Source organism: Oculina patagonica, chromosome 9 (assembly GCF_052425735.1).
Source record: "Oculina patagonica isolate OP01 chromosome 9, crgOcupat, whole genome shotgun sequence".
NCBI classification, from domain to species: Eukaryota; Metazoa; Cnidaria; class Anthozoa; order Scleractinia; family Oculinidae; genus Oculina; species Oculina patagonica.
The window spans coordinates 561,591-587,912 of NC_135766.1; the positions used below are offsets into that span (position 1 = coordinate 561,591).

General features: G+C 40.3%; 3 protein-coding genes and 1 long non-coding RNA gene across 5 annotated transcripts in view; 3 read left to right on the forward strand and 1 right to left on the reverse strand.

Moving 5' to 3' along the window:
- LOC144665345 (uncharacterized) overlaps positions 1-26,322 on the reverse strand; it is a 112,504-nt gene that overhangs the window by 31,557 nt on the left and 54,625 nt on the right. The gene's annotated exons all lie outside the window — the stretch shown is intronic.
- Positions 5,854-6,661, forward strand: LOC144665429 (uncharacterized). The gene is made up of 2 exons (XR_013572928.1): positions 5,854-6,043; positions 6,548-6,661. It is a non-coding gene; the product is annotated as an uncharacterized LOC144665429 (long non-coding RNA).
- On the forward strand, positions 11,038-18,318 carry LOC144665334 (uncharacterized). Of its 2 annotated transcripts, XM_078526570.1 has the most exons (6): positions 11,038-11,158; positions 11,482-11,527; positions 13,621-13,689; positions 14,902-15,180; positions 16,628-16,975; positions 17,588-18,318. In XM_078526570.1, exons 1-6 carry the CDS (start codon positions 11,046-11,048, stop codon positions 17,639-17,641), a joined length of 909 nt encoding a protein of 302 aa, XP_078382696.1. In that variant the 5' UTR covers positions 11,038-11,045; the 3' UTR covers positions 17,642-18,318. The 2 variants fall into 2 exon arrangements, with proteins under 2 accessions (XP_078382696.1, XP_078382697.1); XM_078526571.1 differs by lacking the exon at positions 17,588-18,318 and having other exon boundaries at positions 16,628-17,207.
- Positions 19,268-25,887, forward strand: LOC144665325 (uncharacterized). Its single transcript, XM_078526556.1, has 5 exons — positions 19,268-19,482; positions 21,332-21,400; positions 22,453-22,734; positions 23,961-24,311; positions 24,927-25,887. The coding sequence occupies exons 1-5, from the start codon at positions 19,324-19,326 to the stop codon at positions 24,942-24,944; spliced, it is 879 nt and encodes a 292-aa protein (XP_078382682.1). The 5' UTR covers positions 19,268-19,323; the 3' UTR covers positions 24,945-25,887.

The following is a 26,322-nucleotide window of genomic DNA, read 5'->3' on the forward strand; positions in this document are numbered from 1 at the left end:
CGTAGAAATGATTTTTTTTCTTTTTATTCAGTTTTCTTTTTATTCATTGATCTAAAAGCTTTCTTTCTGTTGACAGGTAGTGGAAGTTATAGAGGTAAGTTCATTTTTATTTCTTCTTATTTCTTCCGCTCGTGCACACACAAAATTATTTTTGCTCGGGCGAATATATAAAGGCACATTGGTTGAAAACTAATAAACAATTTACAAAGCATCTTGCTTTTTATAAGATTGAAGACGATGATGATGATGATGATGAAGAAGAAGAAGAAGAAGAAGAAGAAGAAGAAGAAGAAGAAGAAGAAGAAGAAGAGGAGGAGGAAGTGAGTTTGCTTTAAACTTTGCATTAATCCCGTCGCTAAAAATATTTCCCTCGCTGAAATTAAAGCCACGACAAGCCCATTTAGCCCTCTAATAAGTGGAATAATCGGTTTAAAAGCTAGCTTTGAATTTAACTGAATCAATGTTATCGTGATATGTAAGATGTAATGATTCTCTGGGAGTGAAAAAAGTTATTAGAAATCATACTCGCATTATGAAAATATATTTCTGCCACGACAATATATGTGGCGCTTCTACACACATTTTGAGTCTAAAATGAGAATACTGTGCAAACATTTATGGTTAGCCAGAGGGGTAAATATTATCTCAATAAAGGCACACTTTAATGTTTGATTAAAACTACTCAATAATTTAAATGTATCTTTCTTTCTATTTATAGGACATTGAAGAAGAAGGATTGGAAAATGTAAGCTTAGATTAATTTGTTGTAAAACTTTGAATTAATCCCGTCGCTAAAAATATTTTCCCTCGGCGAAAATAAAGCCACGACAAAACCATTTACGGCTCCCATAAGTCCAATGTTCGGTTTAAAAGTTAGCTTTGAATTTAACTAAATCGTTGGTATCACAATATTTAAGATTTTATGATTCTCTGGGAACGAAAAATTTTACAAAGTTATTAGAAATACCCGCGTTGTGAAAATATTTTCGATCCACGATCTATTATATGTGGCGTTTATACACGCATTTTGAGTCTAAAATGAGAATACTGTGCAAACATTTATGGTTAGCCAGAGGGGTAAATATTATCTCAATAAAGGCCCATTTTAATGTTTGATTAAAACTACTCAATAAATTAAATGTATTTTTCTTTCTATTTACAGGGCATTGAAGAAGAAGAAGAAGAACTGGAAGATGTAAGATTAATTTGTTGTAAAACTTTGAATAAAGTCATCGCGAAACCATTTACGGCTCTCATAAGCCGTATGTTCGGTTTACAGTGCTGCGCGTCGAACTGTGAACACCTAACAAAGTTTCGTACAAGTTTTTGACAGGTTTTTGACAAGTTTGATGAGTTGTCCGGTCGCCGAGCCAATCAGAAGGCGGGGTTCGTGGGAAGGCGAAGTCGCTAACTCATGCGGTTTGAAAGTGTTTTGCACCTTTCCCGCGAGTTCTATTCCGAGATGGCGACTTATCAGATCAAAGTAGAATACGGAGACCACAAGCGGTTTAGCACTTTTCTCCTGTACGATATCACCTTGGAAAAACTCTTATCTGAAGTCAAGCGGCACTGCTCGCCTTTAGCTCACCTGCCAACCTCAAATATTAGAATACGGTTCCGAGACGAAGATGGAGACTTTATCAATCTTTGCGGCTCCGATGGCTTCGCATTTCAGGAGATGCTGAGAAGCTCAAAAACCGTAAAGGATCAAGACTACAGGAAAATTTATCTGGTAGCAAATGAGGTTGATTCGCCAATGCCTAAAAAGTGTAGACGTACGGAGCGAAACACTGTGGCGTTCACACAATCTTTTTGAGTCGAACTGTGTAAACTTTAAGTAGTTTTACATTCAATCCCTTCGCTAAAAATATCAGTCAAAATAGTCACAACAAACCCATTTACAGCTCTCATAAGTCGAATGTTAAAAGGTAGTTAACTGATGGTATCAGAAAAACATTTTCGAACCAACAACTGTGAAAAACATACAGTTTAAAATCAAACTGTAGTGGTCTTGAATTTCTCCTGTTAGTTACTTTGCGCGAAGGAAAACCTTTGTAAAGCCTTTTCGAGAATTTCAACTACTGCTCTGAAATTGTAAAATGTGATATAAATGCTCCTTACAGTGTTTGAAGTGTCCTCCTAAATATTCGCTTGAGTTCCTCGTAGAAAAATGAAACGACCACGTCCATGCTTTCAGTTTGAACGGTAAACAACTTCATGTACAGAGTCACGAAATGAGACACGCCGCGCGCGGTTTTCAAAGCGGTTTATTATTTATTGTTTTTCTTTCTCTTGCAGGAAGGACTATGCGCCATATGCCAAGAGGGCGGCGGTGGGGGCATGGCATGCTGCGCGGCCCAAATTCACGAGGTGTGCCTCGTGGATGATATATGGGTCGGGCACCACGTGATGTGCCCCTGCTGCCGCACCCCTTACCCAATCCCCATGGTACAACAACTGATGAACCGGCGATTGGATCTCCACCCTGAAGATAGGGTGAAGATAGAAAACGTGAGTACCAGCCAGTATTTTAATTTCTCCCGTGCGTTCAAAAAAATGAACCTTGGTTCGATCACCAACAATTGTATTAAATATTTCGTAACTTTAATTTTCTCTTTCTAGGCCTTGACCCAGATCACATTAAGGCGTCAGGACGCTCGAAGAAACGGCGCCCACGCCGAAGCCCAAAAACTATTCGAGTTTACACTTGAAGCTGTAAATGTAGGGTTTAGTTGTTTTTGGGTGTTTTTTTTTTATTTTTTTCCCCTGCTAGTTTTAGCAGGGGATCAATTTGTTATTAATTTTTCTTAATTATGTTTTAGTCTTTTTAAACTTTTCAACACTTGTTTTTTAACTTTTAAACAATTAAAATCGTTTTCATTTAACCATGTGTATCACGTTTGATAGCATTAAACGAAAGCGATCCAAATTTAAAATGCTGCCGATAGCTTTTCGAGAGAGCGAATTGCAATCATTTGTTATTGTGGTTTTGTCAACTCTACGCTAAACAAACTGGGTGATTCGTTATTTGAAAAGCAACTAATACAGGCAATTGATTAAAAACAAACACCCCCGGTTAAGCGATTCCATAAATCAAAACGTTCAATATTTACCTTTCGTTGTAAATATCATTCCCAACCGCTTTCTTTTAAAAGTATATTTACCTTACCTGAAAGAAGACATTTTTCTTTGAGGAAACGAGAGCCTGATCCATGTCGTTTCCTAAAATGAATAAGCGCGGAAATGTGGGAGTTAATAGGGAGGGTTTTTCGCTGACCGCTATATATTTTTCGAGTGTGCACATTTTAAACAGATGATTAGTTTCTGCGAATTGCTTTTCATATTCGTGAATTAACAGCCCGGCGGTTTAGCATCTTCTTGAAATCTGCATTTGATTCGAAACCAAACAGGGCCCGGTTTAGCGACACCATTTATCAAAACGTTCGAGTATATTTACCTTTCGTTGTAAATATCATTCCTCTTTTCTCTATTTCTTTTCAAAGTATATTTAAAGGAAGTCTCTTACCTGAAAGGACACATTTTTGTCTGAAGCAACAAACGCCCCTTTCACTGCCTGCGTGTCTTCCTAGAATGAAAGAAATAGGCGCGGATTCCGAGAAATGATGACGTCAATAAACTGCATGAGCGAGGCACGTGAAGTTCTCTCAACGTTTTTATTTAACAAATAATACAACACCCTGATGATGACAACAAGTCGAAAACGTTCGGTTCCTTTTTAAAATTTTATAACCTTTTTTAGCCTTGTAAATAATATTTTTAAATAATACAACGATTGACAATTTCATTAATACAAGCAAGTGCAAAAATTACAACTGCTTTCTCAAAACAAACGTTACGCAATGTTCATTCAGTGGGTTGTTTACTCTTCCTTTGAGGAGGGATGTTGGCGAAGTTTCAGCTCCAAATCAGCCCAAGTAAAGAAGATGCACGCGAAGCGTTCTCTGCAGGAAAAGTAGGGACGCCCCACATTCTTCGCAGAGTGTGACAACCTCAGCGCACTAGGTCTTTCGTGTTGACAGAGCGGAGAATCTTTTCCCGAGAACGTTTTTGACACTTGAAACTGCACGGCTTTCTCATTATATTGTAAAACCTCCACCGAACAGAAATAACCACAGGAGCGATTGGAGCATTTCACGTATTCACCATAAATACTCGAAGCGACAAAATGTTCTCTTTTTCCTCTTTTACATAAGCCGCACGAAGCTATAGCGATGAGCAATTTGAGAGTAAGTTAGCCGCATAACACCTTTATATACTCAATCAAAGGGGGTGATCCCCCAATCTGACGTCATCAAAGTAGTGGCGTGGCCGTAAAGGTTTCCCGCCATCTGACGTAATCAATAGAAGAGATGAAAAATAATAAACATCTAATATCAATTAGTATATACCATTCAAGTGAATAGTGCTTTTCACGTACTCTGATTGGTTCGCTGGAGGTGATACACATTTCGATTATTGCGTTTGCGTACAACCAGAAAGGAATATTAAAATTTCTCTTTTCGATCTGTAACTGAGGGGATCACCCTCCTCCTTGACACGCCACTACTTTGATGACGTCAGATTGATTTATTTTGAATCTTTTACAAGTTTTTCTTTGTCACATCCTGAGAATCGCATGGCTTCGCGGTGACATTCTCCGAGAGACATCTTTTAAGGTTTGTCGCAAGGGCGGTGCGGGCAACAGTTTCTTCTTTCAATTTCTTCATCACTCTGGAGAAGGAACACTTTTCTGAATGCATTTCCCATCGTTGCCTATTTTTATGGTTTGGTAGTTTTTAGGCTTGTAATTTTCTTGATCGTGGCGGTCGAGGCGAATAAGTTCTTTGACTCTCAATAGATGCGGGTTTTCTGCTAAGAAGGCCGGTATCCAATCCCAGATTGTACTGTTACAAAAATTTTCTATGAAGCGTACTTCGATTTTATATCTTTTCGTGTTGTTGTTGACGTACATCTCCCATCCTTCTGCACACTTGTCATCTTAAAGTTCGATTAGCCTGTCTTCAGCATCATACATACTTCCCGTGTCCGTTGAATACATTGCTTGGAATTTTAGTTTTGTAGTGTAGGTGGAAGGCAGACGAGTGGCTCTCAAGTGCATTATTTGTTCCGGGTGGTCTATTTAAAATTGGTGGTCCATTTCAAAATGAAATTGGATTGATGGGGATTCTAATTATATAGTGTAGAATGACACGACAATTTGATTAATAAGAGTTTTAATTTTAACAAACCCGTGCATGCATGCAACGAGCCACAAGTTCATTGTATTTCTACAAAACATACGTGTAACCAAAACACACTTTGCTCCCTCGTGATCCCACGCACTTTGTTTAAATTTCCGTAAGTCGGGTGCCCCGCAATGTAACATTTTTCGAAAATAAATACTATTTTCTGTTTTTGACTTTGTTCCTTCTTTTTACGTACAAGAGGGGGATACCCCCCTATTGTCACGCAACAAGAGATTTTTAATTTTTAATTTACAATTTCCGTTGCTATGACATCACTCGGTTGCTATGGTTTCTCACTTCATCCATAACATTTTTCAAAATAAATACTCTATTTCCGTTTTTCCTTTTCCAGTTTTTCTACTTCCGGCCATCCATCAAACTCGGCATTGTGACCACATCCTAACATGAAAGCGAGGTTTTAGAGCCTTTAGGTACCTATGACGTCATCGTAACATGAAAGCGAGGCTTTCGGCTCAAAACAACCTATGACGTCATCGTAACTTGAAAGAAAATCTTCCTCGGAAATCTTCGGAAATCTTCGGAAATCTTCGGAAATCTTCGGTATTTAGGATCTATATGGGCGTACATGACTACTTACCATCCAAACTTTCACACCGGGAGCGCAGGGAGGCCAACCTCAAATGGTCATGGTACCTGTTTCTAGTGCGGTGGGTTATCAACCGCAGTTGGTTCAAGCTGCTCCAGCTGGAGCTATTGCCACAGGGTACCAACCTCAACATGCTGAGCTGCCTCCATCATACGAACAGGGGCATTATATGACGCAACAAGACGCACAGGTATGGCTTTTTTAACTTGTCTGGACCTAAGCCTGGGGTTCTTGATGTTTTTTTATGGGTAATTTACACTACCGTCTTGTAGCATTGTGTTAACTTTGCTGAAAAAAGTGATCCCGTTGCTGGGACGTTTTTTAATTTTTCCTACACAAATGGAAAGCTTCCAAGGTTTGTTTAACAAGTGAAAACACGAAAGCTCCATTTGGACTTGTACCCAATTGACTTGCAAACTCAAAAAAGTATGTGACGTTAAAGACTAGTTCTCTTAACGCAATTCTCTTTTGTGAAATGATAGAATGTATGGCTTCTAAGAGACTCTCAGTGTACTAACTGTTGTACTGTCCTCTGGCATCTGATGGCGATAGAAGCTACGACTTCAATTCATAAAATATTTCTTTCTGCACACGACGTAAAGAATTTATTTTATAGCTTCATCCCTTCACTAATTTGTGCTGCAATTGTTAACTTCAGCTCAAAGTAACTGACAGTTGAATTGTCTTTCATTAGGTACCAGTAAAGACTTGAGATGTACATGGAAGCTCGGTGGGAGTCTGGTAAACACCATAAACACCAGATGTACGTCACAGAAAACTAAAACAAAAATATTTCCTGTTTCATTAAAGTTGCTGCGTTGTATACTTTTTTTAAAATAATTCTTGAAATAAAAGTTAGATTTAAGAACTCCATAACTGTGCTTCTTTGCATGCACTATTTAGGAACTTCGAGCCGCCATTTTGTTTTCAACTTCTTTCGCCACTCGGTTTTCTTAGTTTTAGATCATGCAAAATACATTGTTTTTTAATCACAAAAAACGACATTTGGATCCATAAAATTAAGGTATATATAAACTCTTACTAAAAGTGTCAAACGTGAGCGGCCAAAAAACCTTCCCGTGAGTCACTTACCGTTGGAGCGCCGGAACCGCAAACTGCAAACGTGACGGCAACGCAGTGGTCACGTGACCTCCTTATTTTCGCCGTTTGCCAAAAACGTTATGCTAAACGTGCCTTGTGAGATGCTCGGACGTGAAATGTTAACAATTTGCAAAAAGCATAGCAAAGGATATCTGGAGTTTAAGCAGCCAATCAGCGCGGGCAAAACATTTTTAAAGGTCAGATACAACTGTATTTTAATTTTTAATGTTTGAGTATATACTCATCTAAATTATTTTATTACATATTCGACAAACTGGCAAGGAAACGCATTTACAGCTAGAAAAACGTGACTTGTTTTTTGCCCAGGCTTGGGAAAAGTCGGATGTTTTCATTGTTACCTTCTTCCCAGTTTTTGTTTTATTTTTTCATTTCCATAATCGTAGTCAGTCGACGTTTTTGCATTACCTTGACGCAATTCTCAAGACAAAGGTATAATTCAATTAGCAATGTCGTTAAAAAGTTTCTTAATTTACATAAAGAAAAAACAAATAGATGAAAACTTTTGCACGGACGGCTGGAGCGCATGTGTTTGCTAGTAAGTGCCTAAGAGGGGATCCCATTGCGACCCCATCCGTCTGTTCATACAGATTCCCATCAAACTGAAAGACTTGATTGTTGGTTGCTGCTCTAAGTAGTTCGACTAGCTGAGTTCATGGGTCTTATCGAACCAATCATTGGTGAATGGCTTGTCGGCCAATATCTGGATGGTCGCCACCAAAGGCACATTAGTTAACAAGGAAGTTACGTCGTATGACACCAGGATATCACCATTGTTGATAGTTCATCTAAGAATTTTTGCTTTACGCAAATTAAGAAACTATTTTACGACATTGTGTACCGAGTGTACCGAGTGAACCGAGTGCACCGAGTGTACCGAGTGTACCGAGTGCACCGAGTGTACCGGGTGTACGGAGAGTACCAAGGGTACCGAGCGTACCGAGTGTACCGAGTGTACCGAGTGAACCTAGTGCACCGAGTGTACCGAGTGTACCGAGTGTAACGAGTGTACGGAGCGTACCGAGTGTACCGAGTGCACCGAGTGTACCGGGTGTACGGAGAGTACCAAGGGTATCGAGCGTACCGAGTAGAACGAGTGTACCGGCTGTACCGAGCGCGCCGAGAGTGTTCCGAGTTTACCGAGTGTACGGAGCGTACTGAGGGTATCGAGCGTACCGAGTGGAACAAGTGCACCGACTGTACCGAGCGTACTGAGCGTACAGAGCGTACCGAGCGTACCGAGCGTACCGAGCGTACCGAGCGTACCGAGCGTACCGAGCGTACCGAGCGTACCGAGCGTACCGAGTGTACCGAGCGTACCGAGCATACCGAGCGTACCGAGCGTACCGAGCAAACCGAGCGTACCGAGCGTACCGAGTGTACCGAGCGTACCGAGCGTACCTAGCTTACCGAGCGTACCGACTATACTGAGTGCACCGACTGTACTGAGTGTACCCGCTGAACCGGCTGTGCCGAGAGTACCGAGAGTGTACCGAGAGTGTACCGAGTGTACCGAGTGTACCGAGTGTACCGAGTGTACCGAGTGTACCGAGTGTACCGAGTGTACCGAGTGAACCGAGTGTACCAAGTGTACCAAGTGTACCGAGTGTACCGAGTGTACCGAGTGTACCGAGTGTACCAAGTGTACCGAGTGTACCGAGTGTACCAAGTGTACCAAGTGTACCGAGTGTACCGAGTGTACTGAGTGTACCGAGTGTACCGAGTGTACCAAGTGTACCGAGTGTACCGAGTGTACCGAGTGAACCGAGTGTACCGTGTGAACCGAGTGTACCGAGTGTACCGAGTGTACGGAGCGTACCGAGTGTACCGAGTGTACCGAGTGTACCGAGTGCACCGAGTGTACCGGGTGTACGGAGCATGGCCAGAAATTCTGGTCAACGCAACGGCGCACGCGCGGTTTTAATGGGCAATATGGCCGCCAAACACTCAAAGGAAATGTATGAGGGAAATAAAAAAAAATAAACCTGAGCAAGTTCTGGCTTACCGGGAACAGGTGCCGCCCTCTGGCCGAGTTCTTGAAAGTTTCCTCGGCTATTCTGATTAGTTGTTTTTCATCAACAAATGTTACTGGCCCTGCTTTTCATCGATGTTTATTTTCGAAGCTTGGCTCATACAACGCTCTGTATTACAGAGGCTTAAAATCCAATATTTGCATCAAAAGTAGATTTTGATCCGCCATAGCAGATAACATAATCCGGATATCCCAAGTGCCGCGATCGTTTGAGGACAAGCACCGTATGATGTACTATTTGGCCAATTTTCACCTTCGATGCTGATTTCTTCGCCCTGCTTTTTGCTTTTAAAAATCCCGTAAATCGCCGAAAAGAAAACCAGGCGGCAATCCACGTTGAAATCCAAAATTCCGCTGTCTTTGAACTGCGTTATTTTAGCCGTCTTTGCTCCAATTCTGCTGCAAAAGCCATCGTTTGAAAGCTCTTTTGTTCCAGTTTTTGTTGACATGCAATATTTTTGGCCAGTGGTTTCCCTATTACACAAAATATTACTCTACGTAGGCCTCATTCTTGTGTATTATCGTCGATGTATATGAGCCCAAAGTCAAGCCTATGAATCAGCGGCTATTACCAACTTTCGTGACCGCTAAATGTACGATGCATCAAAATTCACCGACTCTAATGTCCGCGATTTCTGGCCATGGAGTACCAAGGGTACCCAGCGTACCGAGTAGAACGAGTGTACCGGCTGTACCGAGCACGCCGAGAGTGTTCCGAGTTTACCGAGTGAACGGAGCGTACCGAGGGTATCGAGCGTACCGAGTGGAACAAGTGTACCGGCTCTACCGAGTGTACCGACCGTACCGAGTGTACCGAGCGTACTGAGCGTACCGAGCGTACCGAGCGTACCGAGCGTACCGAGCGTACCGAGCGTACCGAGCGTACCGAGCGTACCGAGCGTACCGAGCGTACCGAGCGTACCGAGCGTACCGAGCGTACCGAGCGTACCGAGCGTACCGAGCGTACCGAGCGTACCGAGCGTACCGAGCGTACCGAGCGTACCGAGCGTACCGAGCGTACCGAGCGTACCGAGCGTACCGAGCGTACCGAGCGTACCGACAATACTGAGTGTACCGACTGTACTGAGTGTACCCGCTAAACCGGCCGTACAGAGTGTACCAAGTGTGTACCGAGAGTGTACCGAGTGTACCGAGTGAACCGAGTGTACCGAGTGTACCGAGTGTACCGACTGTACCAACTGTAGCGAGAGTACCGAGTGTACCGAGTGTACCGAGTGTACCGAGTGTACCGAGTGTACCGAGTGTACCGAGTGTACCGGCTGTACCAACTGTAGCGAGAGTACCGAGTGTACCGAGTGTACCGAGTGTACCGAGTGTACCGAGTGTACCGAGTGTACCGGCTGTACCAACTGTAGCGAGAGTACCGAGTGTACCGAGTGTACCGAGTGTACCGAGTGTACCGAGTGTACCGAGTGTACCGAGTGTACCGAGTGTACCGGCTGTACCAACTGTAGCGAGAGTACCGAGTGTACAGAGTGAACCGAGTTAACCGAGTGTACCGAGTGTACCTACTGTATTGAGAAAATCGAGCGTACGGAGGTTTTCGATTGTTCTGATTGTTCCGAAAGTACCGAGCGTATCTAGTGTACGTACTAAAAAGGAAAAGAAAAGACCACTTAATTAAATCTGTTCAAAGACAGAAATATAATGCATTTATTTACTGCAGAAAAAGAATCGAGAAGAAGGGTGTTCACGTGCGTACCATCATAAATCTTTTAGGGTTTGGTGAAATGTTTACGGGTTTGAGAGGTCTCAGATAATAGGTTCCCTATTAGGTCATTAGCTCATAATGGTACATTATCCTGAGAAACGGGGGAAAAAAGAAATATCGTCTATTTCAACGGCTTACTAACACAATTGACAAAAAATTGATCTACTTTGTTCAATTCAGTCTTCTTAGCTTAAGTAACTTCCTCTTGCGTGATGCAAATTTTATAAATAGTTGATGACGTATGTCTGTTCAAGTGGTGCGGTGTGGTTCGATCGAAGCGCTTTTGTTTGAATACAAACGCTATCAAACATGGCGGACGATTCACCAAAGGCTGCCAACATGGCGAGGGTTCTTGCCATCGTACACATCATTGTCGGGTTTCTGCTCGTCGTTTTTGGCATCGCAGACGCTGCTGTGGCCTACTTCTGGACCCGGGGGGGAGGGGGGGGGGGTACTTGCAGTATACATGACGGGGAGGTCCGACGTATTTTTTTGGGTTGAAAATTTACACCCTCGGTATTTTTTGGGGTCAAGAGATCTGTCATGTATTTTTTTAGGTCTTGAAGTCTGTTTGATTGAATAAATCAGTATCGAGGTGCTCGGTCTTTTACTTTTTGGGGTAGAAACGTTTGTTGCCAGGTATTTTTTTGGGTGTAAAATTTCAGGCTCATGTATTTTTTTGGGTTCGCAATATGAAGCTCCGTCGGACCCCCCCGTCATGAATACTGCAAGTACCCCCCCTGGGCTTCTGGACTGGTTATGTAGGTTTTGGGATTTGGATCGGTGTCTGGGTGAGTTTCGCTTGCGACCGGCCAAATGTTATGTTCTATATGCGTAAGCGTGTTGCATATCAATGTTTAAAGGCGACAAAGTAATTGATTTTCAATTCTCACTTTAGTTGTTTTCAAACTCAGTCTGTTTCCCAAGGTAATAGCAAGGCATGTCCTTCGTTGAAGTGGGATTAAATATATTTCAAATCTGTTTGTCGCGTATCGGGTTTTATAAATCTTTACCAAAACTGATTTACACGTTTAAAATCGAACGAAAATGGAAAATGGCACGCTTATTGTTTTGTTAAATCCAACAAAGTGAAAAAGCGTCATATTTTGAAGTTAACTTGGGGAAGAACTGTTGCTTAATCGCCGAGTTTTACAGAGCGAGTGCAACGATTTCACGCAGGATGTATTTTGCATGATTTGAAATGCAAATTTGGGTTGCCATCTGTCAACAATTTTACACTGCCTGAGTGCACCAAACATGCCACCATTCTTTGCTTCTAGTTGAGATTACTTAAACGCTCAAATATGAGAATCGATTCTGCTATTTTAACTTACGGTGCTCTATCTATTAAAAATTGACAGTCGATTTTTTTTGTGTCCCCCGCACAAGAGCATAAAAAATTATGCATTTTATTGGGCATTGGACAATTTCCTGTTTGTATGGTTGTGTATTTAGGAGAAAGACGAAATTGCGTGACAACATGATTCGGATGTGACATTTGACACAACTGTATCTGACAACTGAGATCGCAAAAAGTTTTAATAGTTATAATGGAATGAACCAAGGAGTTTTAGGTAAAGTGTGATTAGAAACGTGGATTTGTCTCAAAAACAGTGTTTTGATGTACAATGTAACTTTGGATTCATTCTGGTTTGAAATAGAGTATCGAATTCTGTATACTCGGGCTTCTCTCATGGAAATAAACTTGGTTTACATAATAAGTCTTTGTATTTATTGTATATCTTCAGGATCAAGCTGTTACAATCCAATAACTGCTTCTAAATTCGGTTTGCATATTAAGCATTTGAGAAGGACTTCAAGTAAGGTGGACTTCTCTTGCAAATACTAACTAGATGCATAGATGTGTGTACTCGGGCTTCTCTTTGGTACAGGAAAATGCGTCCAGGCGAACTTGTCTAGTTTCTGTGCGTTTTGAACCACTGTTGAACAACGAATACGTGATAGAAATTACAAAGTACACACGGAGTTTCCTCTTGGATAAACAACTTAATTGCGACATAACCACAATTTCACAGTTACGAGCGTTTGCCTACGTAAATCCTGCGGAACTGTGTTTGATAATCCACGCGACACGTACTGAAACATATTCACACTTAGTGTAACAAGAAAGGGTCATAAAAGGATCAGATTTCCGATTATAGTTGTAATGTAATCAATGTTGTCTAAAAATTGCTATGTCACACTTTGGTTTTCTTTGCTACAGAAGCAAAAGACGTGAGAGAATTGTTTGAACTTTCTGTGGCATCTTGCCATTAAATCAAATCATGACGAACTCACAAGTCTATAAAACTATTTTTTGATAGATTGAGAATAATAAGAACTTCCGTACTAATCTTGGTGTACCTTCCGGTTCCCCATCACTGCACCTCGTCCGCGGTCAAACGATAGAAATATGTAAAAAAAACAAGAAAAGTACTTTAAAGATAAGGTTCTAATTTTCACTTTTTAAAAGATTGATACTTGACGGGGATGTTGATGGTTTACTAATTTTTTGGAGCTTTACTAAAAAAGTTCTATGTATTTGAAAACAGGTAAATACGGGCATGTCGGCGCCATTTGTCAAAGCACTTGGTTCGGTTGCGAAACGTTTAAAATGAAGAAATACTAGCTTATTTGAGGGAATGGAAATATATTTACACTAAGCAACAGTCAGTTACCTCTTCTTGCTCATACATGCTCTTTAATATAAACGAAATTTCCCGAAAATAGAAAGAAAAACTACCTGAGACGTTTGACCGCAGTGAACACTGCACCTAGTGTAGGTTTGTCTTTTTCTTATATTACACTCGCCAAGTTTTTAAAGCAAAAAGTAACAGGACTTTTAACAGTCTATTGCTAATGTTATGGCATTGTTCTATTGCAGATGTGCATAGCAGGAGGCCTGGGTATCCCTGGGACTCGCAAAGAACGAAGTACTTCACGAAACACTTTTGTAAGTTGTGAAATATTGTGTGTCAAGAAGTTTGTCTCATTTTGACAATCTTTAAAAATCCGAGCTCAAAATAGCCTCGGGTATTAATGTACCTTTCGTTTTATATTCCTTAACCCTCGGACGTACAAGCAAACTCACAACCCCACCATCGTACAAGGGGGGGGGGGGTGGATGGAACCCCACCCCGGAGTTTTCGTTATATTGAGGCGTAGCAAAATTATTTTTGACTGATAAGAAAGCCCTTAGCTTACTCAACAAGATGACATAATTTTAATTGGCTGTGACGTCATATGACGTCACGTGACGTCATTAGAGCCGCCATCTTGGATCCGCCATCTTGGATTTCAACATTTTCTTAGAAAGTCAGAAAATAACGGAAATTGATGCGAAATCAAGCCAGAATGCTTACCGAATATAAAAATAAACACATCTTGCACCTGTGTTTTAAAAAACTGGAAACAATTAAGAAAAATGGTAAAAATGACAATTTTTGGCAAGAACTGCTTGTATTTATGACGTTGCCATGGCAACGTCAAATACCATAGACACAGGGTTGACATATCAAAATGTCCGCAAAGGATGAATGAACAGCTACCGAAAGTTTCAGCATTGTAGAGTAAATAGTTTTTTCAAAAATTGGAAGAAACCTTATGGGGGGGTGGCATCCACCCCCCCCCGCCCCCCCCCCCTTGTACGTCCGAGGGTTAAGGGGACTACTGTTTGCGGCTACTAATGTTAGCGATTTAAGCGAGTAAGGCTGAAATCTCTAAATTTAGTGCTTGCTAAAATTTGTCGTGGTCAAATTTATTACTCGTTGAATTTAAATACCTCCTCTCCCACCCCAATATGAAACAAAATAAGCTTAGTCGACTTGGAGAATTCTTTTAAAAATAGATGCCTATAACTTTTATTTGTTCTTTTTGGCAAATTGTCAATTTCAAGTGAGTTTGTTCTTTTGCTAAACATTTATTTCCCTCTTAGCTATGTGTTCATTAAAAATGGTTTACACAATATCACTATTTTTTTAAATTTGTCAGAATTCGTTAATTTAATAGTCGCTTAATATTGCTCTGAAAATTCGCTAAAATTAGAAGCCGCTAACAAAAGTAATCTTAAGGTAGCGCCTTGAGCAAATAAACCATTTTCAGTACTTCTTTGTCATTGAAAAAGGCTCATTTTCAACTCACACTGTTTTCTTATTTGAACCTTCAGGCTGGTATATTTATGGGTTTCTCCATCACCTCAGCTGTGTTTGGTGGAATCATCATTATCTTCTACAGCATAGCAATTGCCGAATATCGAGGTCGCTACGGAGGATACAGATCATATTACTACAGATACAGAAGGAGTGGCTATGACGCAGATATGGCTTTCAGTGCTATAATTTTGGTTCTGGGCATTGTTGAGTTTGCTACTGGAATCTGGGCGTCTGTGTGTCTTTGTCTGATGAAACCTTGCACATGTTGCTACAGCAGTTCTGCACCACAGCAAGTTAGTAGCCTACCGAGAGTAATCAAGTGTACTGTCTCACTGGCGGGGGTTGAGGCCACGACATTTTTTTTTGTGGACTCCCGGCGGGCGTTCATGTTAGCTTGTTCCCAACAAAATTTTCCTTGTGTTCCCGTGTTCCCTGAAAGTTGTTCTTGTATTTTTGTGTTCTCTGTTCCCTTTACTACGCTTTTGTTTACGTGTTCCCAGTTTTATTTTTCTTTTGTTCCCAGGTTTCTAAAACGTTAATGACCAGTGGCGAGAGCTCTCGCCTCCCACCAATGTGGCCCGGGGTTCGATTCCGGCCCGGTGCCATATGTGGGTTGAGTTTGTTGTTGGTTCTCGCTCCTGCTCCGAGGGTTTTTCTCCAGGTTCTCCGGTTTTCCTCCCTCCTCAAAAACCAACACTCCAAATTCCAATTCGACCTTGGATGCACGTACACGTCTTTACGAGCTCCTGAGCTCTTCCGTGTTACGTGGGTAAATAAATTACATTACATTACATGTTCCCTCGTTTCCTGAAGCTCCTAGGGGAGCCTACTTTTTTAAACAATTTTGAAAAGGTAGTGTTACTATGCACTGCCAAACTTCCAGAACTTATTTATTCATCTGTTTTGGATTTTTCATGTGAAAACTGTTTGGCTACTTGATGAAGCGAGAGTAAAAACAAAAAACGTCATCAGATGTATAATCTTGTTGTATTACATTACAGCCCCGAAAAAGTACGACATACTTAGAGCGGTTTTCACTTGAGTGTCGAAAGTAATTCGCGTTTGCATTGGTTTTGCATTACTGTGCTTAGTGATTGGTTTAAAACTGTCGCGCCACATTCTCAGCCAACCAAAAACCAAAACCAATCATTTCTCGCTCACGCGTGTTTTCCCGCGCTTCGTGCTGGCTACTTGTATTTGCTTCGAGTTTTGATTGGTTTACTGGATTGTCTGTGTTCTTTGTGATTGGCTAGAATGATTACTTTGGTTTTGTTTTTACGACACTCAATTGAAAACCGCTCTATATTTTAATTGGCAAACATGTCATCGTAAGTACCTCAGATTTAATTATAACCAGTAAAGGACTTAATGCATACGCACGTGCATGAATGGTTTTCTAAGCCACAGCGAGTGAAATAACTAAAAATAATAATTAAATTGGAATTTGCAGTGGCATTTCTATAGTGGAATTTAGAACTGTGTTTTTTTTGTCGAGGAAGGAAAACTGGAGAACCCGAAGAAAAAAAAATTGGAACGAGGGCAAGCGCCAACATCAAATTCAAACTACATGTGACGCCGGGTCCGAGAATGTAATTCGGGCCACATTGGTGGGAGGCTAGTGCTTACACTACTGTGCCATTCCTGCACCCAGAAAAAAATGCAGAAGTTTATTCAATCTATCTGTATAATTGCATAGGTGACCACTTACCACATATTCCTTTGATATACTTCTTTTCACAGGGGCAAGTTATGTACACTACCAACACTGGTTACGTCATGACTCAGGGCCCTGGTGGTGTTCCTGTGGCCATTCCAATGCAAGCAGGTGGTGGCATGGTTGCAGTTCAAGCTGTCACACCAGGGGCACAGGGAGGCCAACCTCAAATGGTCATGGTACCTGTTTCTGGGGCTGGGAGTTACCAGCCTCAACTGGCGCAAGCTGCTCCAGCTGGAGCCATGACTACAGCTTACCAACACCAGTTCGCTCAAGTTGCTCCAGCTGGAGCTATGGCCACTGGGTACCAACCTCAGCATGTTGAGATGCCTCCCTCATACGGACATGGACAGTATATGACGCAACAAAACGAACAGGAATTACTTGTGTAACTGGTCAGGCCCCAAGTATGGGGTGCTTGGTGTGTTAGGGTGGGTATCTAACTCTTCCGTCCCATGCCATACTTTGTAGAACAACTGTTCATTTTCTGGAAATTTTCCCGTTTTCCCACACCAATGGAAAGCTTTCAATGCTTATCTAGCAAGTGAAAAATCGGAGACTCCTTCTGCATGGACTAGTTAATCGGGGAATAGTTGAATATTAGGGCAATTTTTTTGCAGTGAAATAATAAATTGAATGAATTCTCAGAGACTCAGTTTACACTCTTTTGTTGTCATCTCGCATCCAGTGGCGAAAACAGACCTTGAACTAGCGTTAGTGTGTACACCCAGAACATTTTTTTAGTGGAGAGTAATATTGAAACCAATGTCTCTAACAGAAATTAGAAGGGGGCCCCAGCTTATCTGGCTCTTCCCCTACATCCATCGCATGGCATCTTTTGGCTATTGACGCAACGACCTCGATTCATAAAGTAATCCTTTTTTTACACTACTTTCAGATTTTATTTTACAGCCTCGCGCTTTCAGTGCATTGTTTTATAATGGTTTCCTCATTTCAAAATAACTAACCGTTAAATGTTTGTTCTGCAGGGTCCAGTAAAGACTAAAAATATGCATACAAGTGCGGTGGATGTCTTGTAAACACCATAAAAACAAGATCGACGTCACAAAAAACTAAAATATATGCTTAAGTGTATCTTTTTAAGCTGCTGGTTTTTCGGCTGTATACGTTTTTTTAAACGGTCCTTGAAATATAACTTAGATGTAGGTGTGTTAATTGTTGCGTTGTTTTACCTTTTAACCCTCGGACGTACTAGCAGGGGAGAATGAATGCAAAAGATTTCTTCGACATTTTGAAAAAAGGATTTACTTTAGAATGTTCAATCTCTCAGTACCTGTTCATTATCCCCTGTTATGTCCCCTGTTAAGTCAACCAAGTGTCTATGACGATAAATAAATAAAGGTGGTAAATGTTAGGCTAGGTAAATGAAATGTGAAAGATGAAATATTCAGCATGTCGCGAGCGTGGGACAAAGAAGCTGAGTCCCCATCATTTGAATTTTTTCTCGCCAAAAATGCCATGTTTTAAAATTTGTCGTACGATTTATTTATTTTTAATTTTCATTTAAGAATTCTGTCTTTTCTTTGCCTCGATTTCCGTTATTTCCCGACTTCCTTTGAAAATGGTGAAAACCACGATGGCGGATCCAAGATGGAGGCTCTAATGACGTCATGTGACGTAACAGCCGACAAAACATAGGTCAACTTCTAAAGCGAGCTGCGGGCATTTTATACAGTGCAAAAGTTTCGCTGTGCCTTAATAGTAATAGTAACTTCAGATTGTATTAGTTAAGACTTTTATTTCACAGACTGAGTGAGATGAAGTTTAGTCTTTAAAACAAATAAAAAATTCAAATAAATTTATGTTTGTTTTAATAGTTTTACCTTGTATTGTTATCTGTAGAAATTCACCAAGCATCCTGCCAATTTTCGCTGTGCACAACTATAGAGTGGCACTTTACAAGTCACGCGCTTTGATCACCCACAGCGGAAAGTATTCCCTTGAGAAATTAAAACAGTCCCTTGAGAGTTAACAAGAATGCGATTCCTTCCGGTTCCAGATTTTACCCATAACTGCTATTCTACTTCTTTTTGCTTGTAAACAAGCAAAAAAAGTCGAAAAAACCACCAGGAGCCCTGAAATCACCCGATAGCATTTGAGCCATGAAGCCACACAATGGGTGTCAGGTCAATTCGGTGAGTTCGGTCATCCGTGATACCTGTATGTGGTAGATTTGATGGAAAATAATCCTGAAAAACGAAACAAAAGTAAAAAACCAACTGTCTCCGTCTATTCAAACGGGTTACTAACACAATCGCCAAAAATCCAACTGCTTGGTTCAAGTCAGTCTTTTCATCTTAAGGAGGCTCGATGTAGTTTTTTTAGCCGAAGGGTGGTTGTTTTGAAAATTAAAATCTACTAAACTTTAACATATTAAAAAATAAACATCAAGCTTGTTTGTGAACAAAAGAAAACGTCAATCGCTGCTGTGGTAACCTTTGTGGCTAAGTGACGGGTAAAAAATTAAAAATGGTCATATTTGATCATTATGATGTATTTTGGCAAAAATCGAACATTGGCTTCCTAGATAATTTTAGTTTTCAAAACAACCACCCTTCTGCTAAAAAAACTACATCCAGCCTCCTTAGGTAACTTCCTCTTGCGTGATGCAAATTTTATTAATAGTTGATGACGTATGTCTGTTCAAGTGGTGGTGTGGTTCGATCGAAGAGCTTTTGTTTGGATACAAACGCTATTAAACATGGCGGACGATTCACCAAAGGCTGCCAACATGGCGAGGGTTCTTTCCATCGTGCACATCATTGTCGGGATCCTGCTCTTCTGTTTCGGCATCGCAGACGCTAATGTGGAATACTTCTGGACTGGTTATGTAGGTTTTGGGATTTGGATCGGTGTCTGGGTGAGTTTTGCTTGCAACCTGCCAAATCAGTAATATTTATATGCGTGAACGTGTTGCATATCAATGTTTAAAGGCGACAAAGTAATTGACTTCCAATGATCACTTGAGTTGTTTTCAAACTCAATCTGTTTCCCAAGGTAATATCAAGGCATGTCCTTCGTTGAAGTAGGGATTTAATATATTCAAATCTGTTTGTCGCGTATCGGGTTTTATAAATCTTTACCAAAACAGATTTACACGTTTAAAATCGAACGAAAACGGAAAATGGCACGCTTATTGTTCTGTTAAATCAAACAAAGTGAAAGAGCGTCATATTTTGAAGTTAACTTAAGGAAGAACTGTTGCTTAATCGCCGAGTATTACAGAGCGAGTGTAACGTTTTCACGCAGGATGTATTTTGCGTGATTTGAAATGCAAATTTGGGTTGCCATCTGTCAACAATTTTACACTGTCTGATTATAATAATAATAGTTTATTTAAACTCTTTTGCAGTTAAAAGAAACTGCACCAAACATGCCACCATTCTTTGCTTCTAGTTGAGATTACTGAAACGCTCAAATATGAAGATCGATTCTGCTATCATAACTTATGGTGCTCCATCTATTTAAAATTGACAGTCGATATTTTTTCGTAAACAGTTAAGGTTATGAACGTTTTTGTCCCCCGCATAAGAGCATCAAAAATTATGCATTTTATTGGGCATTGGACAATTTTCTGTTTGTATGGTTGTGTATTTAGGAGAAAGACGAAAATTGCGTGACAACATGAATCGGATGTGACATTTGAGTGCAACTGTACTTGACAACTAAGATCGCAGAAAGTTTTAATAGTTATAATGGAATGAAACAAGGAGTTTTAGGTGTGATTAGAAACGTGGATTTGTCTCAAAAACAGTGTTTTGATGTACAATGTAACTTTGGATTCATTCTGGTTTGAAATAGAGTATCGAATTCTGTATACTCGGGCTTCTCTTATGGAAATAAACTTGGTTTACATAATAAGTCTTTGTATTTTTTGTATATCCTCAGGATCAAGCTGTTTAAAATCCAATAACTGCTTCTAAATATGGTTTGCATATTAAGCATTTGAGAAGGACTTCAAGTAAAGGGCACTTCTCTTGCAAATACTAACTAGATGGATAGCTGTGTGTACTCGGGCTTCTCTTTGGTACAGGAAAATGCGTCCAGGCGAACTTGTCTAGTTTCTGTGCGTTTTGAACCACTGTTGAATGACCTGGAATGACGAAGGAAAATAATAAAATGCATATTTTTTATGTTCTTATGCTAACGAATACGTGATAGAAATTACAAAGTATACACGGAGTTTCCTTCTTGGATAAACAACTTAATTGCAACATAACCACAATTTTACAGTTACGAGCGTTTGCCTACGGAACTATGTTTGATAATCCACGCGACACCTACTGAAACATATTCACACTTAGTGTAACAAAAAAAGGTCATAAAAGGATCATATTTCCGATTATAGTTGTAATATAATCAATGTTGTCTAAAAATTGCTATGTCACACTTTGGTTTACTTTGCTACAGAAGCAAAATACGCGAGAGAATTGTTTAAACTTTCTGTGGCATCTTGCCATTAAATCAAATCATGACGAACTCACAAGTCTATAGAACTATTTTTTGATAGATTGAAATAATAAGAACTTCCGTACTATTCTTCGTATACCTTCCGGTTCTCCATCACTGCACCTAGTGTAGGTTAATTGTCTTCTTCTCATATTACACGCGCCAAGTTTTTAAAGCTCGAATGCCAGGACGACCAAGTGCAAAAAATAGCAGGACTTTTAACAGTCTATTGCTAATGTTATGGCATTGTTCTATTGCAGATGTGCATAGCAGGAGGCCTGGGTATCCCTGGGACTCGCAAAGAACGAAGTACTTCACGCAACGCTTTTGTAAGTTGTGAAATATTGTGGGTCCAGAAGTTTGTCTCATTTTGACAACCTTTAAAAATCCGAGCTCAACATAGCCTCGGGTGTTAATGTTCCTTCCGTTTTATATACCTTAAGGTTACTACTGTTGGCGGCTACTAATTTTAGCGATTTAAGCGAGTAAGGCTAAAATCTCTAAATTAAGTACTCGCTAAAATTTGTCTTGGTCAAATTTATTACTCGTTAAATTTAAATACCTCCTCTCCTACCCCAAAAGGAAACAAAATAAGCTTAGTCGACTTGGAGAATTCTTTTAAAAATAGATGCCCTTAACTTTGTTCTTTTTTGCAAATTTTCGTTCAATTTCAAGTGAGTTTGTACTTTTGCTAAACATTTATTTCCATCTTAGCTATGTGTTCATTAAAAATGGTTTTACACAATATCACTAATTTTTTTAAATTTTTCGGAAAATCGTTGAATATAATAGTCGCTAAATCTTGGTCTGAAAAATCGCTTAAATTAGTAGCCGCTAACAAAATTAACCTTAAGGTATCTCCTTGAGCAAATACCGTATTTATTCGATTTACCGCCCTGGGCGCTTATTAAATTTTTGGACCCTGAGAGTAGGCGCTTATTCGAGGTGGACACTTATTCGAGGCTAGGCGCTTATTACATTTTCACCATTTTTAGCAACTGGTTACTTTATTTTGCAACAAAACAATGAATAATAATGAAACGTGAAGATGTACCAACGCAAAACTTTAACTGTTTATTGAGAGTTTTTCAGGAAAACTCGGTCTTTGCGCAAGTCTTTTAGTAGTACTTAGTCGATTTCAATCTCAATTTCAATAATAATCAACACTCCTCATGTGTGTTCATAGGGTTTTTCTTTGAGACAGGTAGGGGTGGGCGCTTATTCGAGGCTGGCGCTTATTAACTTTTCCTTCCTAAAGGGTGGGCGCTTATTCGAGGTTGGGCGCTTAATCGAATAAATACGGTAAACCATTTTCAGTGCTTCTTTGTCATTGAAAAAGGCTCGTTTTCAACTCACTATGTTTTCTTATTTGAACCTTCAGGCTGGTATATTTATGGGTTTCTCCATCACCTCAGCTGTGTTTGGTGGAATCATCATTATCGCCTATAGCATAGCAATTGCCAATTATCGAGACGACTACAGCTACAGCGGTTACAGGTACTACCGCAAATACAGAAGGAGTGGCTATGACGAAGATATGGCTTACAGTGCTATAATTTTGGTTCTTGGCATTGTTGAGTTTGCCACTGGAATCTGGGCGTCTGTGTGTCTTTGTCTGATGAAACCTTGCACATGCTGCTACAGCAGTTCTGTACCACAACAGGTTAGTAGCCTACCGAGAGTAATCAAGTGTACTGTCTCACTGGCGGCGGTTGAGGCCACGACATTGCTGGTTTTTTTTTGTGGACTCCCAGGGGGCGTTCATGTTAGCTTGTTCCCAACAAAATTTTCCTTGTGTTCCCGTGTTCCCTGAAAGTTGTTCTTTGATTTTGGTGTTCTCTGTTCCTTTTTCTCCGCTTTTGTTTACGTGCTCCCAGTTTTATTTTTCTTTTGTTCCCATGTTTCTAAAACGTTAATGACCATGTTCCCTCTTTTTCTGAAGCTCCTAGGGGACCCTACTTTTATAAACAATTTTGAAAAGGTAGTGTTACTATGCACTGCCAAACTTCCAGGACTTATTTATTTATCTGTTTTGGATTTTTCATGTTAAAACTGTTTGGCTACTTGATGAAGCGAGAGTAAAAACAAAAATCGTCATCAGACGTATAATCTTGTTGTATGACATTACAACCCCGAAAAAGGATGACATACTTAAAGCGGTTTTCACTTGAGTATCGAAAGTAATTCGCGTTTGCATTGTTTTTGCATTACTTTGCTTAGTGATTGGTTTAAAACTGTCGCGCCACTTTCTCAGCCAATCAAAAACCAAAACCAATCATATCTCGCTCACGCGTGTTTTCCCGCGCTTCGTGCCGGCTACATGTATTTGCTTCGAGTTTTGATTGGCTTACTGGATTGTCTGTGTTCTTTGTGATTGGCTAGAATGATTACAACACTCAATTGAAAACTGCTCTATTTTTTAATTGGCAAACATGTCATCGTAAGTTCCTCAGTTCAGAATCAATTGTAACCAATCAAAGACTTAATGCATACGCACGTGCATGAATGGTTTTCTAAACCACAGCGAGTTAAATAAATAAATAACAAAAAAATTAAATCGGAATTTGCAGTGGCATTTCTATAAAGTGGAATTTAGAACTGTTGGTTTCTGTGGAGGGAGGAAAACCGGAGAACCCGAAGAAAAAAACCTCAGAACGAGGGCAAGCGCCAACAACAAACCCAAACCACATATGACGCCGGGTCCGGGAATGGAATTCGGGCCACATTGGTAAGAGGCTAACACTTACACCACTGTGCCATTCCTGTACCCAGAAAAAAAGTGCAGAAGCTTACTATTTACTCGAAAAACGTTTCTTTAATTCAATCTATCTGTATATTTGCATAGGTGATCACTTACCTCATATTCCTTTGATATATTTCTTTTCACAGGGGCAAGTTATGTACACTGCCAACACTGGTTACGTCATGACCCAGGGCCCTGGTGGTGTTCCTGTGGCCGTTCTAATGCAAGCAGGTGGTGGCATGGTTGCAGTCCAAACTGTCACACCAGGGGCACAGGGAGGCCAACCTCAAATGGTCATGGTACCTGTTTCTGGGGCTGGGAGTTATCAGCCTCAACTGGCGCAAGCTGCTCCACCTGGAGCCATGACCACAGGTTACCAACCTCAGTTGGCTCAAGTTACTCCAGCTGGAGCTATGGCCACAGGGTACCAACCTCAGCAGGTTGAGATGCCTCCATCATACGGACAGGGACAGTACATGACGCAACAAAACGCTCAGGTATTACTTGTGTAACTGGTCAGGCCCCAAGTATGAGGTGCTTGGTGTGTTAGGGTGGGTATCCAACTCTTCCGTCCCATGCCATGCTTTATAGAACAACTGTTCATTTTCCGGAAATTTTCCCGTTTTCCCACACCAATGGAAAGCTTTCAATGCTTATCTAGCAAGTGAAAATCGGAGACTCCTTCGGCATGGACTAGTTAATCGAGGAATAGGTGAATATTAGGGCAATTTTTTTTGCAGTGAAATGATAAATTGAATGAATTCTCAGAGACTCAGTTTAGACTCTTTTGTTGTTATCTGGCATCCAGTGGCGAAAACAGACCTTGCACTACTAGCGTTAGTGTGTACACCCAGAACATTTTTAGTAGAGGGTGTTATTGAAACTAGTGTCTCTACCAGAAATTAGAAGGGGGCCCCCAGCTTATCTGGCTCTTCCCCTAGATCCATCGCATGGCATCTTTTGGCTATTGACGCAACGACCTCGATTCATAAAGTAATTCTTTTTTTTACACTACTTTCAGATTTTATTTTACAGCCTTGCGCTTTCAGTGCATTGTTTTATAATGGTTTCCTCATTTCAAAATAACTAACCGTTAAATGTTTGTTCTGCAGGGTCCAGTAAAGACTTAAAATATGCATACAAGTGCGGTGGATGTCTTGTAAACACCATAAAAGCAAGATCGACGTTACAAAAAACTAAAATATATGCTTTATTGTATCTTTTTAAGCTGCTGCTTTTTCGGCTGTATACGTTTTTTTAAACGGTCCTAGAAATATAACTTAGATGTAGGTGTGTTAATTGTTGCGTTGTTTTACCTTTTAACCCTCGGACGTACTAGCAGGGGAGAATGAATGCAAAAGATTTCTTCAACATTTTGAAAAAAGGATTTACTTTAGAATGTTCAATCTCTCAGTAGCTGTTCATTATCCCCTGTTATGTCCCCTGTTAAGTCAACCAAGTGTCTATGATGATAAATAAATAAAGATGGTAAATTTTAAGCTAGGTAAATGAAATGTGAAAGATGAAATATTCAGCATGTCGCGAGCGTGGGACAAAGAAGCTGAGTCCCCAACATTTGAAGTTTTTTTCAAATACAAGCAGCTCTCGCCTAAAATGCCATGTTTTAAAATTTGTCGTACGATTTATTTATTTTTAATTTTCATTTAAGAATTCTGTCTTTTCTTTGCCTCGATTTCCGTTATTTTCCGACTTCCTTTGAAAGTGGTGAAAACCAAGATGGCGGATCCAAGATGGCGGCCCTAATGACGTCATGTGACCTAACAGCCGACAAAACATAGGTCAACTTCCAAAGCGAGCTGCGGGCTTTTTATACAGTGCAAAGGTTTCGCTGTGCCTTAATAGAGCGAAAAGCCTGGTAAGGGGTTTCCTGCCCTCCCCCCCCCTCTTGTAGGACGGTTGGGGTATCATGAGTTTGCTTGTACGTCCGAGGGTTAAACAATGATGTAACTTCAGATTGTATTAGTTAAGACTTTTATTTCACAGACTGAGTGACATGAAGTTTAGTCTTTAAAACAAATAAAAAATTCAAATAAAATTCTGTTTGTTTTAAAAGTTTTACCTGTATTGTTATTTGTAGAAATTCAACAAGCATCCTGCCAATTTACGCTGTATATCGAAGAGGCCGTAGGTTGAGTTGGCTAAATTCAGACGATATTCTAAATTATTTTATTACATATTCGACAAATTGTCAACACAACGCATTTACAGCTAAATAAACGTAACTTGCTTGTGTCCAGTATTGGGAGAAGTCGGGTGTTTTCGTTGTTTCCATGTTCCCAGTTTTATTTTCTTTGTTTCCATGTTTTCAAAATGTTAATGGCCATGTTCCCTTGTTTCCTTGAAACCTCTGGGAGAGCTTCTACTATGAGGTGATAGTTGATGAGGCCTGAATAGATGTATCTCAATTTTGAGTAAAATTCATTTTCGATTCGCACGTTCACACGACGTTTACCTCATAATGAAGATATAGCTTGTATGTTTGGTTGA

Bases quoted from the DNA above. Each gene is read 5' to 3' on its own strand.
- LOC144665334 (XM_078526570.1), top strand. From the start codon at position 11,046: ATGGCGGACGATTCACCAAAGGCTGCCAACATGGCGAGGGTTCTTGCC. The intron at 11,528-13,620 runs GTGAGTTTCGCT...GTTCTATTGCAG, and splicing joins GGATTTGGATCGGTGTCTGG to ATGTGCATAGCAGGAGGCCT. The intron at 16,976-17,587 runs CAGGAATTACTT...ATGTTTGTTCTG, and splicing joins ATATGACGCAACAAAACGAA to CAGGGTCCAGTAAAGACTAA.
- LOC144665325 (XM_078526556.1), top strand. From the start codon at position 19,324: ATGGCGGACGATTCACCAAAGGCTGCCAACATGGCGAGGGTTCTTTCC. The intron at 19,483-21,331 runs GTGAGTTTTGCT...GTTCTATTGCAG, and splicing joins GGATTTGGATCGGTGTCTGG to ATGTGCATAGCAGGAGGCCT. The intron at 21,401-22,452 runs GTAAGTTGTGAA...TTGAACCTTCAG, and splicing joins GTACTTCACGCAACGCTTTT to GCTGGTATATTTATGGGTTT.